This window comes from Hyla sarda, chromosome 5 (assembly GCF_029499605.1).
Source record: "Hyla sarda isolate aHylSar1 chromosome 5, aHylSar1.hap1, whole genome shotgun sequence".
In the NCBI taxonomy this organism is placed as follows: domain Eukaryota; kingdom Metazoa; phylum Chordata; class Amphibia; order Anura; family Hylidae; genus Hyla; species Hyla sarda.
The window spans coordinates 142,703,428-142,719,366 of record NC_079193.1 but is presented as its reverse complement, the minus strand read 5'-3'; the positions used below and the strand labels follow the sequence as shown (position 1 = coordinate 142,719,366).

Here is a 15,939-nt window from a genome sequence, read left to right as displayed (position 1 = left end):
CGCGTGCACCAGCGCTGCGAGAACACAGGAGGAACAGAGGAGAGCAGAGGTGAGTGACGGGCTGGGATTCGCATGCAGGTGCGTCCCGCAATGCGAATCCCAGCCCCGCCGGCAGATGCGGAAATAGGAGGGGAGCGCTCACGGCCAGCGTGTTTGGCCAGAGTGCAGATCATAACAATCCCCTAGCCCCTCTGGAAAGCATATGACAGGAAACTATATATGTAAAATACACAACAGCCAGTCATCTCAGAGAGAAGTGGGAGAATGTGGGGAAGTTCTTAAAAAAAGGTATATCAATACTACACCGGGCATACAAAAATACTGTCCACAGCCAGACCTCGCTTACAAAACTGGCTGTAGACAGAATTTATAAAAAGCCAGAAAGTTTTGTACAAAGCATACAAAGGGGTGCCCTAAAGTGCTAGCACCATATAGATCACATGTTGTGCAACCATTAATAGATTTAATCTCCCACATACAAAATCACGGTGGGGGGGAAAAAAATAAATAAAAAAGAGTTGACCCTCACCAACATTGATAAATGACCCCCCCATTAACACCACCTCCAGTTTTAGTTGTTGAAGTTGTGTTTATGCTGTTTACTGCTTGAATGTAGGGTCTGAAGTGTATCTCCCAGAAGAATTATTAAGTCAAAGTGGCAAAGATGAACTGATTTGACTTTGGGCGAGTAGCCATGAACAGTGTATAGAGGTGCACTGTGTTGATTTTATAAGATCTGCTCGATGTCTATGGGTCCACTGTGTTATTTATTTCTTTCTTTAGTGCTGTTTTGACTACTTGGATTATAAACCTGTAGCTGTAATATGGTACCTTACATAGAACAGCAAATTCAGCTGACATATCTGCTTTGTAGCAATGTCCATTTTAATTTGAATTATAATATCTTAAACATATTAGAATATGTAAAATTATAGTCTTGTTGTGGATTTAGCATCATTCAAAGGACAAATATGCAGACATAATGGAGACTATGGAAACATATTTTCATTATAGGACAGGAGAGTGGCCAGTGATCGGCTTTCTGTAACAGGTTATACTGTATAGTGCAGGAGCCTTTGGGTAGAGATCAGTAAAGGCTTCTTTGGCTGCTGGCTCTGTAAACTTGGAAGCCTCTAGATGCTGGTAACACTTGAATGGAACATTGAGAATAACTATTTTTATAGTGAGAAATCCACACATGTACAACAGGGAAGTACAGAAAACAGGTGCAATTCCAAAATCATATGAAGAAATACAAAACTTTGCATGGAACCACAGGTGTCCAGTAGTTCAGCACACATTTCCAATAGACCACTAACAGGAGTATTGGGAATCTCATACTGCTCAACTTTGCCCAGTTTTTACTGACTGAAAATAGCTTTTCCTTATGCCAATGACTAATTTTTCTTGGCGACAACAATAAGCTTATTAATTGCAGAAATAACACCATCTTTGCCAATTTATTAATTGAAATCTGCTATATTTTAAACTGTGAAATTCAGTTTGAGTAGTAAATGTGATGGTTTTTAAAGGCATTTCTCCTGGTAATGTTTTCTGGAAAACTAAAAATTCAACAGCGAGCGGCAGGGCCAGATTAAGGCTGCCTGGAAGATGGAACACTTCATTATGATGCAGTGCAATATAGTTCCCCACAATAGGTGCAGTATAGTTCCCCACATAAGGTGCAGTATAGTCCCCCGCATTAGGTGCATTACAGTTCCCCCACATTAGGTGCAGTACAGTTCCCGCACATTAGGTGTAGTATAGTTCCCCACATTAGGTGCAGTATAGTCACCCACATTAGGTGCAGTATAGTCACCCACATTAGGTGCATTATAGTCACCCACATTAGGTTCAGTATAGTTCCCCCACAGACATACAGCCTTCAGCAATATACAGTGTATGGCTGGAGGCTGTATGCCTGTTTACTGCCCCATTCCAGTGTTCCGACCACCGCTCCGGGGTCACGATCTACTGCTGTGGCCTATGGGCCATAGCAGTAGGTCCCGGGACTGGAGGAGAGGTGGTTGGAACACTGAAGATGACGTGCCGCTGGTCACTTACCATGCGCGCGTCCTCCTCACTGCTCCGCTCTGCTCTGTTACTATGGGCGCACGCACGGGACGTCAATGACGTCTCTGCGTGCGCTATCTCCCGGCGGCCCCTGTGTTTTTAAAGTTAACGCAGGGCCGCAGAGAGGTAACCGGGGCATCTTTGTGTGCTGAAAAGATTTTTCGGGACACAGGGATGTCCCGAATGTGACGGGGGCCCCATGCGGGCACAGGGCATGGAGCAGGTGTTCCATGAGCGCCAATGATGATCCGGCCCTGGGCACATGACAGGGGGCACATTATATGTGAGGGGCACATGACAGGGGGCATTATATGTGGGGGCACATGACAGGGGCCCCTCACATATAATGCCCCCCTGTCATGTGCCCCTCACATATAATGCCCCCTGTGCTGTGCCCCTGCACAGGACATGGGGCATTATATGTGAGGGGCACAGGACAGGGGTGATTATATGTGCATTATATGGGCATATGACGGGGGGGGGGCTGTCATGTGCCCCTCATATATAATGCCCTCTGTCCTGTGACCCCCATATATAATGCCCCATGTCCTGTGCCCGGGGCCCCTCACATATAAATTATAATGCTCCCCTGACATGTGTCCTTATAATTTACCCGTTTCTTTGCAAATCCTTTGCCCGAGCAGCTCTAGTGGTCACCTTTCTCACACGCTGCTCCGTTCTGAGAGTGAAAGCCGCAGGGACGTGATCTCCGTGCACTGGCGCGATGATGTCAAGAATCGTGAATGGAGCAGCCGCAGCGTGTAAGAAATGTGAGGGAGTGGTGGAGCGGGACAGCTGACAACTCCCGCTCCACCATGCTATAGTATGGGAGCGTCGGGAGGGGCAACAATCTTGGGCCCCCCTGGATCCGCCACTGGGGTGGGCAGCAGCAAAAAACAAATACTAAAATGGGCACTGTCAGATATAAAAACTTTTTATATGCTGAACATCTTGGCAGAACTAGTTTTTTTTAAAATAATTTCACATTTTATTAAAGAAAACTGCATTTGAAAATCCCACCACTAGGGGTCCCCATACCTCCTGGGACACTGATGAGTCCCACAGCAGCATGAGGGTATTCAATGGTCATGAACATGAGATGGCTGATTGACAAGGCTGCAGGAAGAACACAGCCTGCAGTAACACTGCTGTAACACAGAGTTTTACCAAACATGTGCCTCCAGCTGCTACAAAACTACAACTCCAAGCATGCCTAAACAGTCAAAAGGATGTCTGGGCATGCTGGGAGTCATAGTTTTGCAAAAGCTGTAGGCACACAGCCAAAAGCAACAAAACTGCACAAAAGAGTTATCCAAACACTGTACCTCTAACTATTCCAAAACTACAAGCCCCAGCATTACAGGACTGGCAAAGGATGATGCACATGAATGACAGGAACAGAAAATGTATGCATAAAAAACCACTGCACTTTTAGAACTAAAGCTTTGCGCTAATTTAGGAACATGTAAGTACTGGCAATCTCCAATAATCATTGTGTGCGTGTTTGTGTGTGTGTACAGCAGAAAACCAGAGAGGAAAGGGTTACAGAGCAGGGCTTCCAGGCTCCGGAGAGCAGTGAATCAGCAGGGAGTGAGGGAGGGGAGGAGTCATCACAGAGCAGGCAAGTGAGGGACACGCCCCCTCCCTCTGGACAGATGAAAAATACATTGAGCAGCGGTGATATGCTATTTTTTTAGTGAAATATTGGTGATAGATACACAAAAATTACATGTACAGTGGGGATCAAAAGTTTGGGCACACCAGGTAAACATTTGTATTAATGTGCATAAAGAAGCCAAGGAAAAATGGAAAAATCTCCAAAAGGCATCAAATTACAGATTAGACATTCTTGTAATAGGTCAACAAAAGTTGGATTTTACTTCCATCATTTACACTTTCAAAATAACAAAAAACAAAAAAATGGCGTTTGCAAAAGTTTGGGCACTCTGCAGAGTTAATATCTTGTACTGCCCCCATTGGCAAGTATCACATCTTTTTGTAACCAGCCAAGAGTCTTTACATTCTTGTTTGAGGTATCTTTGCCCATTCTTCCTTACAAAAGTCTTCCAGTTCTTTGAGATTTCTGGGCTGTCTGTCATGCACTGCTCTTCTAAGGTCTATCCATAGATTTTCAATTATGTTGAGGTCAGGAGATTGTGAAGGCCATGGCAAAACCTTCAGTTTACGCCTCCTGATGTAATCCCCAGTGAATATCGTGGTGTATTTAGGATCATTATCCATTTGTAGAAGCTATCCTCTCTTTAACTTCAGCTTTTTCACAGATGGCATCAAGTTAGCATCCAAAATTTGCTGAAATTTTATTGAATCCATTTTTCCTTCTACTCGTGAGATGTTCCCTGTGCCACTGGCTGCAATACAACCCCAAAGCATGATTGATCCACCCCCCATGCTAAACAGTTGGACAGAGGTTCTTTATATTAAATTCTGTTCCCCTTAATTTTTAAACGCACCTTTGCTCATTCCGGCCAAAAAGTTTAATTTTAACCTAATCGGTCCACAGAACTTGTTTCCAAAATGCATCAGGCTTGTCTAGATGTTCATTTGCAAAGTTCAAACGCTGATTTTTGTGGTGAGGACATAGAAGAGGTTTTCTTCTGATGACTTTTCCATGATTTGTACAAGTATCTCTTTATAGTGGAATAGTGTACCACAACTCCAGTGTCTGCCAGATCTTTCTGGAGGGATTGTGCAGTCAAACGTGGGTTTTGAGTTGTTTTTCTCACAAACCTGCGAGCTGTTCTGTCTGATATTATTCTTGGTCTTCCAAATCTTGCTTTAACTTCCACTGTTCCTGATGACTGCGATTTCTTAATTACATTACGAACAGAGGATATTGACATCTGAAACGTTTTGCCATCTTCTTATAGCCTTCTCCAGCTTTGTGAGCGTCAACTATTTTCAGTTTCAGATTTCTAGACAACTGCTTAGAAGAACCCATGGTGCTGATTGTTGGGGCAAGGTCAGATGAGTCTGGGCATTTAAAACCTTTGAGACTGACATCACCTGGTCTTCCCAGATGATGATTGAGAATAATCCATGACACTGGCAGGTCTCAGCTTTGCAAAGGGGGCAGTGCATGGTATAAATTCTGCAGGGTGCCCAAACTTTTGCAGATGGCATTTTTCTGCTTTCTGTTATTTTGAAAGTGTAAATGATGGAAATAAAATAACTTTTGTTGACATATTATAAGAATGTCTAATCTGTAATTTGATGCCTTTTGGAGATTTTTTCCATCTTTCCTTGGCTTCTTTATGCATATATTAATACAAATTTTTACCTGGAGTGCCCAAACTTTTGATCCCCACTGTACATGATCAGGATTAGGTACTGAGTAACATAAAAAGAGTTTTTTTTGTGGGCTCTGACAGGTACGCTTTAAATAATTACAATTTTACATTTACCAATATATGTTTTCTTTTTAGTGTAGGTGGTACATTAACATTGCTTATTTGAGTGCGGCCCTAAAAACAGATGTGGAGTTGGCTATCTATGCTCATCTGAAAATAACAACAGAGGGTGCCCATAAAGTATATTTAAAAGGGGTATTCCAGGGATTTTTTTTTATTTGACTATGCTACAGGGGCTGTAAAGTTAGTGTAGTTCATAATATAGTGTCTGTACCTGTGTGTGACTGTTGTCTCAGATTTTTTCCAGCTTGCAATGTGGCTGAGACCTGACTCACTAGTCAGCTGATGACAGGGAGTCTGTCTGCTTCAATGGGTGGAGTGATCACTTGGTGGGAGAGGGATCAATCTGCAACAGCTGCAGGCACCCTGATTGAAAACCCCACTGATTTGAATGGATGCAGCTCATGTATGTTTCAATGGGTGGGGTGGCTGATGTGTTGGAGGGAGGAAGATGGAATTGTGGGATTTGTAGTCAAATAAAAACAAAAGTCAAACAGGAAATACCAGTTCACAAACAGCTAGCCACAGTGTTATGGTAATCTCACAACATAGCCATTTAGCCCCAAGACAAGCGCAGATCCTTCCTAAGCACATCCATTACTGCCTGCCAGGTACGTACTAAAATCACCTTATGGCGGATAACCCCTTTAAGCTGGGTGTCCTCTATGAAGCTATAGAAATAGAGGAGTGGGGTGTTCTAAGACAACTGGAGTCAACAGGTTAGGGCAAGTCTCTAGCTACTTGAAAAACAACAATATCTAGAAAACTGTTCGTGGAGCTTCAGGTAATGAAGAAGTGCTCTTGGACCCAACAAGTGGATAGGTATCAGGTTTCTATAATAAGAAATATATTTCCAATCATTTGCAAGAAACTATGGATTACAATATCATGTTTGGAGCAAAAGGTTCCAGAACATTTACAAACCTGAGGATAGGTCTGGTTAAAAAACTGACTTTTTTTTTCTCTTTTTACAGGTATCATGTCCCGACTCTAGTACAAGAACGTAGCTCCCACTTTATGGTACGTTATGCTAGATTTATCAAACACTCCGCAGGTTTAGAGAATCCTACTCTCTTGTGATGTGTGATATAAACTAAACATTAGAGTAAACACTGATCTATACAGTTTACTGGACACACAAGTTTCCACACCGCAGCCAAGAGAAGCTGAATTGGAAACTAGAGGTTTTTTCAACCTGAGAAACTTAAATGTAATACTCAGATAATGATTGCTAGAGTTTATTTCCACATGCTATGTGTGCCAAAGTCCTGTAAAACAGAGGTGGGCAAACAGAAACAGGGAAACTATCCGTCAGCTATGCCCAGTAAAGACCATAGAGTGTCAAGAGTGAAATGACATTTAGTACATTTATAAATGTAAAATTTATTTTTTTAAATCAAACTTTTCTCATCACATTCTTTCCCTACAAGTTTTCTTACCTGTAGCAGCTTTTTTTACTGTTTTTGTTGCCCTGAATCATTGTAGCCAATTGGTGAACCTAATAATCCAAGCTGGTGATGTAAACAATGGCACCAGGGCTGATTGGAGGGGATGACATCATCCAGACATCCAAATCTCTCATGTGGCTTCTGCCCTGCACTGATGAGTTCTGTTTACGTTAGTGCTGAGAACTGGGTGGTGTGTGTGGCCTCAGCCAATCAGACACTGAACCTCTCTCTGCTGCTCACAGCAGTAGGGTGGGGCTGGCAGAGCAGAGCTGCAATGGTTGCTGGGAGATGTAGGCAAGGGGAGAGAAGGATGGCAAAGAATATCAAGCAGCCAGAGAAGACAAAAGGGACCACAGGAGCCATGCATATCAGGCAGGATGGCTTACAAGGACATATCATGGGAGCATTGTGGTTTTAGGATAGATTATATATATGTGTATATTTCATGAGTACACCTTTAAAGGGGTACTCCCCCAAGAAAAAAAATATGTTTTTAAATCAAATGGTGCCAGAAAGTTAAATCTTAATCCTTCCAGTACTTATCAGCTGCTGTATACTACAGAGGAAGTTGTATTTCTTTCTGGAGTTCTTTTCTGCTTGACCACAGTGCTCTCTGCTGACACCTCTGTCCATTTTAGGAACTGTCCAGGGTAGGAGAAAATCCCCATTGCAAACCTATTCTGCTCTTGACAGTTCCTGAAATGGACAGAGGTGTCAGCAGAGAGCACTGTGGTTAGACAGAAAATAAATTAAAAAAGAAAAGAACTTCCTGTGGAGCATATAGCAGCTGATAAGTACCAGTTGATTTAAAAAAAAATTTTTTCCAGGGGAGTACCCCTTTGAAGAAGACCTATGGCCAACCCCAAAGATTTGAGTCTTAACTATCAGTAAGGCTATGTTCACATGGCCGTTGTCTTCCATCCCGCTATTCTACGCTGCTGACACAAAACAGACCATACTTTTAATAGACAAACAAACTTAAGTAAACTGTTGCAAACGGATGCCATTATTTTAACTATTTTCATAGTTCCCTTAAATGGGCACTGTCAGATACAAAAACTTTTGAAATGTTGTAAAGCATACAAAAAAAAAAGGTTTTGCAATTGCTTTCATTAGAAAATGTTCAGTATTTCATACTGAAAAAGCCAGTCAAACAACTGTCCCCCCTGCCTGCATGGACACATACTTGTCCTGATGTCCATGCATCATCATCTATGTCATGGACACATTTCCTTGGTTGACAGCTGTGAGCGCAGGGCTCACAGCTGATGGAAAAATCCTCCCACTGTCAGCTTGTGTCCTGCTACTGTCAGTTTTCAGACTAGTGAGCTAAATTAAAAGTGTAATAAAAAAATAAATAAGGTGCTAGACACATAAGAATTAGATGTACATGGTCAGGATTAGGTACTGAGTGATATATTAAAAAAATGTTTTTTTTGTTGATCTGACGGGTATGCTTTAAAATAACCAGAATCCAGATTATCATCTGTTTGAATCTTCTGTCTGTTTATGTCTTTTTTTTTTTATCCTCTGACTAATTCCTGTTTGCTCCCACCTCTTCTGGGCATGCTCAGAAGTAGAACAGATCAAAAAAAGCATTGTAAAAATTGGACGCCAACGGATGATATTAAGGCATCATCTGTTTTCCATGAAATTTATTATATCTGTTTCTCTTCTGTTTTTTTTTTTTTTTATGAAAAAAAAAAACATAATAGAAACCAAACGGATACAAACTGATGCCAACGGAATATAAAAAACATAGCCATTGACATCAATAGGGATCTTTTACATCCATTAGCAAAAGTCTACAGATTTAAAGGGGTACTCTGCTGCAAACATCTTATCCACTATCCAAAGGATAGGGGATAAGATGTTAGATTGTGGAGTCCTGCCACTGGGGACCCCCACGCAGTGGCGGCATCAGGAACCCGAAAGCTGCAAGCCACCTCCATTCATGTCAATTGGTGGAGGTGTGACAGCTATGATGTGGCCCTCAAGCCTCCTCCCATAGAAGTGAATGGAGGGGCGCATAGTAAGTCATCGCGATGACTTGACAGGGGTGCCGCGCTGGAGATCACAGGGGTCCCCAGCAGCTGGACCCAGCAATCTAACATCTTATTACCTAACCTTTGGATAGGGGATAAGATGTTTGCAGTGGAGTATCCCTTTAACAAAGGGGCATGACAGAACTGAGCCTGATGGAAATGTGAATGAGTCCTAAAACCCAAATCCAAAGCTTTATTAAAAATTGACAGTAGCCCTTTTTTTGTTGATACACTAGGCTTTATGCGCCCCTTCCAGTGCATTCGACTGTGATCACATTGCTTCAATGAATACTGGGGTTCGTACCTGCATCTTCTACCTCCGGAACTGCCTATTGTTTTAGTATGAAGCGAGATGTGATGGAAGTGATGGTACTATTGCCTTTGTTATGTCATTCTTTATGGGAGCACGGCCCTGCAAGGTCTTGCTGTATCTCTCATATGTGGTCTCTTGCATTATTCACATTGTTGTTTTCTTCTTGAATTTGTTGAAACTGCTCTGGACAATTCCTGACACAGACAGAGGTGTCAGCAGAGAGCCCTGTGGTCCCGCTGAAAAGAACTTCACAACTTCCTCTGGAGCATACAGCAGTTGATAATTACTGGAAGGATTACGTTTTTTTAATAGAAGTAATTTACAAATCTGTATACCTTTCTAGCACCAGTTGATTTGAAAAAGAATGTTTTCCACCAGAGAACCCCTTTAACCTCTTAAGGACCCAGGACGTATGGGTACGTCCTGGGTCCCGGTCCTGCGATATAACGCGGCGGGCCCGGCGTCATAGTGAAGCCGGGACCCTCCTCTAATAGCGCGCGGCACTGATCGCGGTGCCGCACGCTATTAACCCTTTAGCCGCACGCACAAAGCTGAACCACGCGGCTAAAAACGAAAGTGAAAGTTGCTGGTTAGCTCAGGAAGCTATTTGGGATCGCCGTGGTATAATCGCGGAATCCCGAACAGCTGTAGCACAGGAGGAAGGTTTCTTACCTTCTCCTGTGCTGTCCGATCGCCGATTGAATGCTTCAAGCCTGAGATCCAGGCTTGAGCATTCAATCGCCGAAAACACTGATTGATCCATTCCTATGGAGATGCATCAATCAGTGTTAAAGATCAGTTGATGCAATGATATAGCCCCCTATAGGAGCTATAATATTGCATAAGAAAAGTGTAAAAAAAATCATTAACCCTTTCGATTATCCCTTCCCCTAATAAAAGTTTGAATCACCCGGCATTTCCAAGAATAAAAAAAACACAGTGTAAATAAAAATAAACATATGTGGTATCGCTGCGTGCGGAAATATCCGATTTATAAAAATATACCGCTTTTTAAACCGCACGTTCAATGTCGTACGCGCAAAAAAATTCCAAAGTCCAAAATAGCGCATGTTTGATCACTTTTTATATCACAAAAAAGTGAATAAAAAGTGATCAAAAAGTCTGATCAGAACAAAAATGATTCTGCTAAAAACTTCAGATCACGGCGCAAAAAATGAGCCCTCATAGCACCCTGAACACAGAAAAATAAAACAGTTATAGGGGTCAGAAGATGACCATTTTAAACGTATAAATTTTCCTGCATGTATTCATGATTTTTTTCTGAAGCGATACAAAATCAAACCTATACAAGTAGTATATCATTTTAACCGTATGGACCTACAGAATAAAGATAAGGTATCATTTTTGCCGAAAAATGTACTGCGTAAAAATGGAAGCCCCCAAAACTTACAAAATAGTGTTTTTTCATCAATTTTGACGTACATTGATTTTTTTCCCGTTTCACCGTAGATTTTTGGGTAAAATGACTAATGTCATTACAAAGTAGCATTAGTGTCGCAAAAAATAAGCCATCACATAGAATTTTAGGTGAAAATTTTAAAGAGTTATGATTTTTTTTTAAAGTTAAGGAGGAAAAATTAAAAATTAAAAAACGGAAAAAGCCCGGGTCCTTAAGGGGTTAAATAAAAAAAAGTTCCTACACTGGCCAGGTAGAAAAAATTTCTGTCAACACTCCAGGGGAGAGGACTACATTAGGAATGTTATGTCAGGTCATGATATGTCAAGTAGGTATTACTCTGAATGAATCTAAAATTCAATTCCTGCAAATACTGGAAAAGTTATCCAATATGATTTTCTTTATGTCTTCTATGCTACAACTGTTAATTTCTAAGGCATTAATGACTGTATTGAGCAAAACTACAGTAAATGTGTCTAAGCCCGGACCTGATGGATTAGCTGTTGATTGCTTAAGTCTGCATATAATACTGCCCCTTTCCGGAAAACAGCAGTAATTTACGGAAACAAAAGCGATCAACAGCCGAGACATCAAGTTTAGGCTCGGCAACATTTATTGTAGTTTCGCTCAACACTATACAGAGTTATGTAGGAACAAACCAGATGGATAAAGCGACTTAACAGCCGATCCTTTTGTCTTCTCACCTACTTTCACTTTTATTTGACACTGTTAATATACACACATTTTTATTTTCCTGGTTTTTGCCTGAAATGGCTTTAATAGTGTTTCAAACAGCCCCACACTCTGTAAAAGTTTACCAAATCCACCACTATTCAACTTATTCTTGAACAGTAATAAAAACAGTGCAGCACTGTGACAAGTAAACTTTAAAAACGAAATGTATGTCCAGTGATGTACTTGACCTTGTTACATCCTGCGTATCCCAAATGCTGCACTTACAGAAAGGAAAAGAGATACTGTCCAGAATAACAGGGTCAAAACAATCCAACAAGAAAAAGCTCTAATGAAATCTAATTTACCCGCAAGGCTACCTAGCTACAATGAAGGAGGCTCTGACTATCCAAGTCCTAGCCAGAAGTCCCTAGTAATGTGTGAAGCAAGTTTACTTGTGATTAAATATAACTGCAAAAGAACAAGTGCAGTAAAATCTGGTATATCTGGCAACGTTTTTTTACTTGAGTAATTCCTCTTCAACTCTCCGCTCAGAAATAATTAACATCTGCTTTGCCATTGACTTCAATGTATTTTACTCTGCACTATTCAGACTGCGTAAATTATGGTCGCGGAATTTAATTCTGGTAGAAGAAAGAACATGTTCATTCTTCTTGCGGAATATGCGAGCAGAAGTCCATTGAAGTCAATGGTAAAAAAAATTCCGCTTGTTGTCTATTTGTATTCAACATCATCTACAGTTTGGCTTATTACATGTATATTTTATGGTAACTGGGTAACGGTTTAATGTTACAATAACTGGGAAGGCCTCCCAGAGGGCATTTTATATGTATTTTTTCTTCTTTTGGTACTCTTTATCTTTAAAGGGCCTATCCAGGAATAGAAAAAACTGAGCAAATTTCTTTCAAAAACAGCTCCATGTCTGTGGTATTACAACTTGGCTCCATTCACTTCAATGGAACTGAGCTGCAGAACCATACCCACAGAAATAAGCTCTGTTTTTCTATTTCTGGATAACCCCTTTAAAATCTGTTCCTCAAAGGTCAAAAAAGACCACTTGGGAACAAAATTTTTAAATATTATGTATATCTTTATTACACAATAGTCTTCAAGCTTTAAGGCAGAATCACCAATAATGTGTTGGATCTCGGAAGTCAAAGCAGCAGCCAATTATGTGCCCCCTAGGACAAATTGAGGCAGCAATGCTGCCCCTGCTTCTATCCCATAGAGAACTCATTAAAGGGATTTTACCATAATCCACTTTTTTTTTATACAGTAAACCTAATATTTTAGATCAAATTAAATGTCTACCTCAGAAAAATAATGTAGACTTGACCTCATTTCCCTGTCTCAGCCTTGTTTTTCATCCACTCCCCAATCATATGAAAATCTGTGTTGTAGGCGGAGCTTCTGATTATCACATGATTTGCTTTTGAACTTTAATATACCGTATATATATATATATATATATATATATATACACACGTACATGAACTATCTGCTGTAGGAAAATAGCAGGTAACATACCCTTGAAGGGGTACTCCGGTGCAAAACTTTTTTTTTTTTTTTAAATCAACTGGTGCCAGAAAGTTAAACACATTCGTAAATGACTTCTATTAAAAAATCTTAATCCTTCCTGTACTTATTAGCTGCTGAATACTACAGTGGAAATTCTTTTCTTTTTGAAACACAGAGCTGTCTGCTGACATCATGAGCACAGTGCTCTCTGCTGACATCATGAGCACAGTGCTCTCTGCTGACATCTCTGTCCATTTTAGGAACTGTCCAGAACAACATATGTTTGCTATGGGGTTTTCCTTTTACTCCGGGCAGTTCTTAAAATGGACAGAGATGTCAGCAGAGAGCACTGTGCTCGTGATGTCAGCAGACAGCTCTGTGTTTCAAACGGAAAAGAATTTCCACTGTAGTATTCAGCAGCTAATAAGTACAGGAAGAATTAAGATTTTTTAATAGAAGTAATTTACAAATCTGTTTAACTTTCTGGCACCAGTTGATTAAAAAAAAAAAAAGTTTTTCAAAAAATCTATATACTACTGCACATTTGTGCTGAATGGTCACACCTTTTCTAGTACTAGATTGTAAACACAACGTAACAACTTGCTAACGACATGCTTTTTGCCTATACTGTCAGGATGATGTGCATTGCTGTGATGCATGACAAGTTTTGCTGTATTTTTTAGTAGGTTCTTAAAGGAGGTAGTCTAATTATTATCTCTTGATGGATCGTTCCCCCTAAACATCCCCCCCCCTTTTTTTCTTCAAATACTAACAATTATATGGCCTTTTGTCATATGCTCACTCACAGTGATCGCAGGAGTGCTGGAGAGGGCGTTCTACGGCAGATGATCTGAACGTAATGTAAAGCTCTGCCTAGGAGAGCTTTCGCCTGCCCTCCCCCACTCACATGGACTTGAGCATGCATAGATGAGCCAATCCCACAGCAGGCTGCTCCTCCTGCAGCACCGGGGGACAAATTATAAGAAGAAGGACACCTAGTGGCAGAAATTTACTGCCAATTTAAACATAGAAAAGTATACAATTTTTAATATTAGTAAGTACATTAGGAAATTATTTTATCTAAAATATATAAAACCTGTTTAATGATAACTAGTACCATTTAACTATATTAAGCCTTACTGAAAAAAAGCCAATAAACTGATTCAACAAAGTGACTGGGAATAAAAAAAGGCAAACATTTTTTTAAAGACTAACGGAAAAAGCAAAAAAAAAAAAAAAAAAAAAGCCAACATTTTGAGAGCAGTGTGCGGCAAACCTCATTTTCCTACACTGAAAAAAATGGCAATGACACACAAAGGAAACGACATTCACACAACAGCAATAAAATTGTTTAAAAGAAAAAGTAAATGTGCTTAAGCAAACAATTCCCTTGTCCAACATCTATAGCCGTCTTTCTCATGTACAAGCAAAACAGAGTAAGTGGATATTTCTAGATACTTACTGGAAATTGGCAACTTTTACTGCAACAGGAATGTGCGGAAGCTGAGCCGCCCACCGCAGTGTCACATCCTGGTACACAAGTAACATGTTATTATGGTTTCCGACCAAACTGTTTATTGTCCCTTCACTCACTGTAGAATTATAAGAAGAAAGTGTTAAGTGAACTGTTTACTGCTAGGAGCATTCAGAGCCATGGATTGATTATGGTTTTTATTTACTGGGTTACGGTATATAGCTCTAACATAATGTATAAAGGAGTTTTCCATTGAACTAGGAGTGGAATTTATATTACATAGGCTGAAACAAATTTAGTGTCATAGATTAGCATGGGTATGTAGCAATACAGTTTGCCAGAAATGCTGCGGTCAGTGCACACTGTAAGTACATTGCGGTTAAGGCTGGTATTTACAGCACAAAGTATGTAACTATACACATACATACATGTACAAAATAGTGTATATCAAGGCGAATTGTATTCTGCACCTATCCATCACCTTTTCTCACAATTTTTCCCACCATTTTTTCAGCTTTCAATATTGTGTAATGTTTTTGGCTAGCTTAAAGTTGTTGCTCATGAGTTTTTAAATATATGGATAAAAATACAATACAAAAATTCAACTGTAAATCTCCCGCCATTCCAGTGTTCTCTGTTGGGTCTGCAGTGATGATGATATCATGTACATGACACTGCAGCCAATCACTGGTCTCGGCGGTGACTTGAGGTAAATGTTAACTGCAACTTATTAGGCCAGTCAATGGAATGCTGGTGTGGCAGCAGATTTACCAGTGATTACATTATTTTGTTTTCTATTTCATGCTGCTGTTGTCAGGGGAATTTCACGCACAACATTTTACAGAAGTTTTTTGAGCAAAAGTCATATATAAATCTAGCAGGAAGGAAGAAAATAAATACTACTTTTGTAGCCCCGCCCATTACTTTTTAATCCATTCCCGGTGTGAAACCCCCTTTAGCCAGTTTTCTAAAAATCCTGGACAACCCCTTTAAGGCCAATATCAGAGGTCGAGTTTCTAGTGACCATATTGTTTTAGAGTCTGAGAAAAACCAAAGTCAAGCCACCTAAGTTCAAGGAGAATCATAAACGGTTTACAAATGTTGTCCTTGGTTGGATACTAACAGCAGGTCAAATGAAATTTACTCAGAAATGTCATAGGTACACAATATTGACTGGGAGTAAGGATGCTGGAGACACACTAGCACTTTCTTGTATATATATCCCAGAGAACTGTGGGTAAACAGTCTCGCTGTATTGGCACAAGACCCTTGAGCCTTCAACCTCATACTCTGGATAATAGTTTAGGCCAAAAACAATAGGACACGTCAGCACAACTCTGGCTCAATACAGGTAAATGGATGACAGCTTAAAACACAATATATCGATGAAATGTTCTGCTCTTAGTTACCTTACTCAGATGCCAAAATAGGTGTCTGTAAATTATCAGGAGGAACAGCATATGCAGACCGCATATTAAAGTGTATATAAATTTGTACACCAGGTCCTGTGGTGCTCCAAACATTCCATTT

The 15,939-nt window shown here is 40.4% G+C and overlaps 1 protein-coding gene across 6 annotated transcripts in view; it reads right to left on the bottom strand.

Moving 5' to 3' along the window:
- Positions 1-15,939, bottom strand: part of BBS9 (Bardet-Biedl syndrome 9) — a 390,136-nt gene that overhangs the window by 227,348 nt on the left and 146,849 nt on the right. For all 6 annotated transcript variants that reach the window (XM_056520430.1, XM_056520428.1, XM_056520429.1 and 3 more), the window contains exon 10: positions 14,398-14,527. In XM_056520430.1, the coding sequence (XP_056376405.1) occupies positions 14,398-14,527 (130 nt within the window). The remainder of the gene's footprint in view (positions 1-14,397; positions 14,528-15,939) is intronic.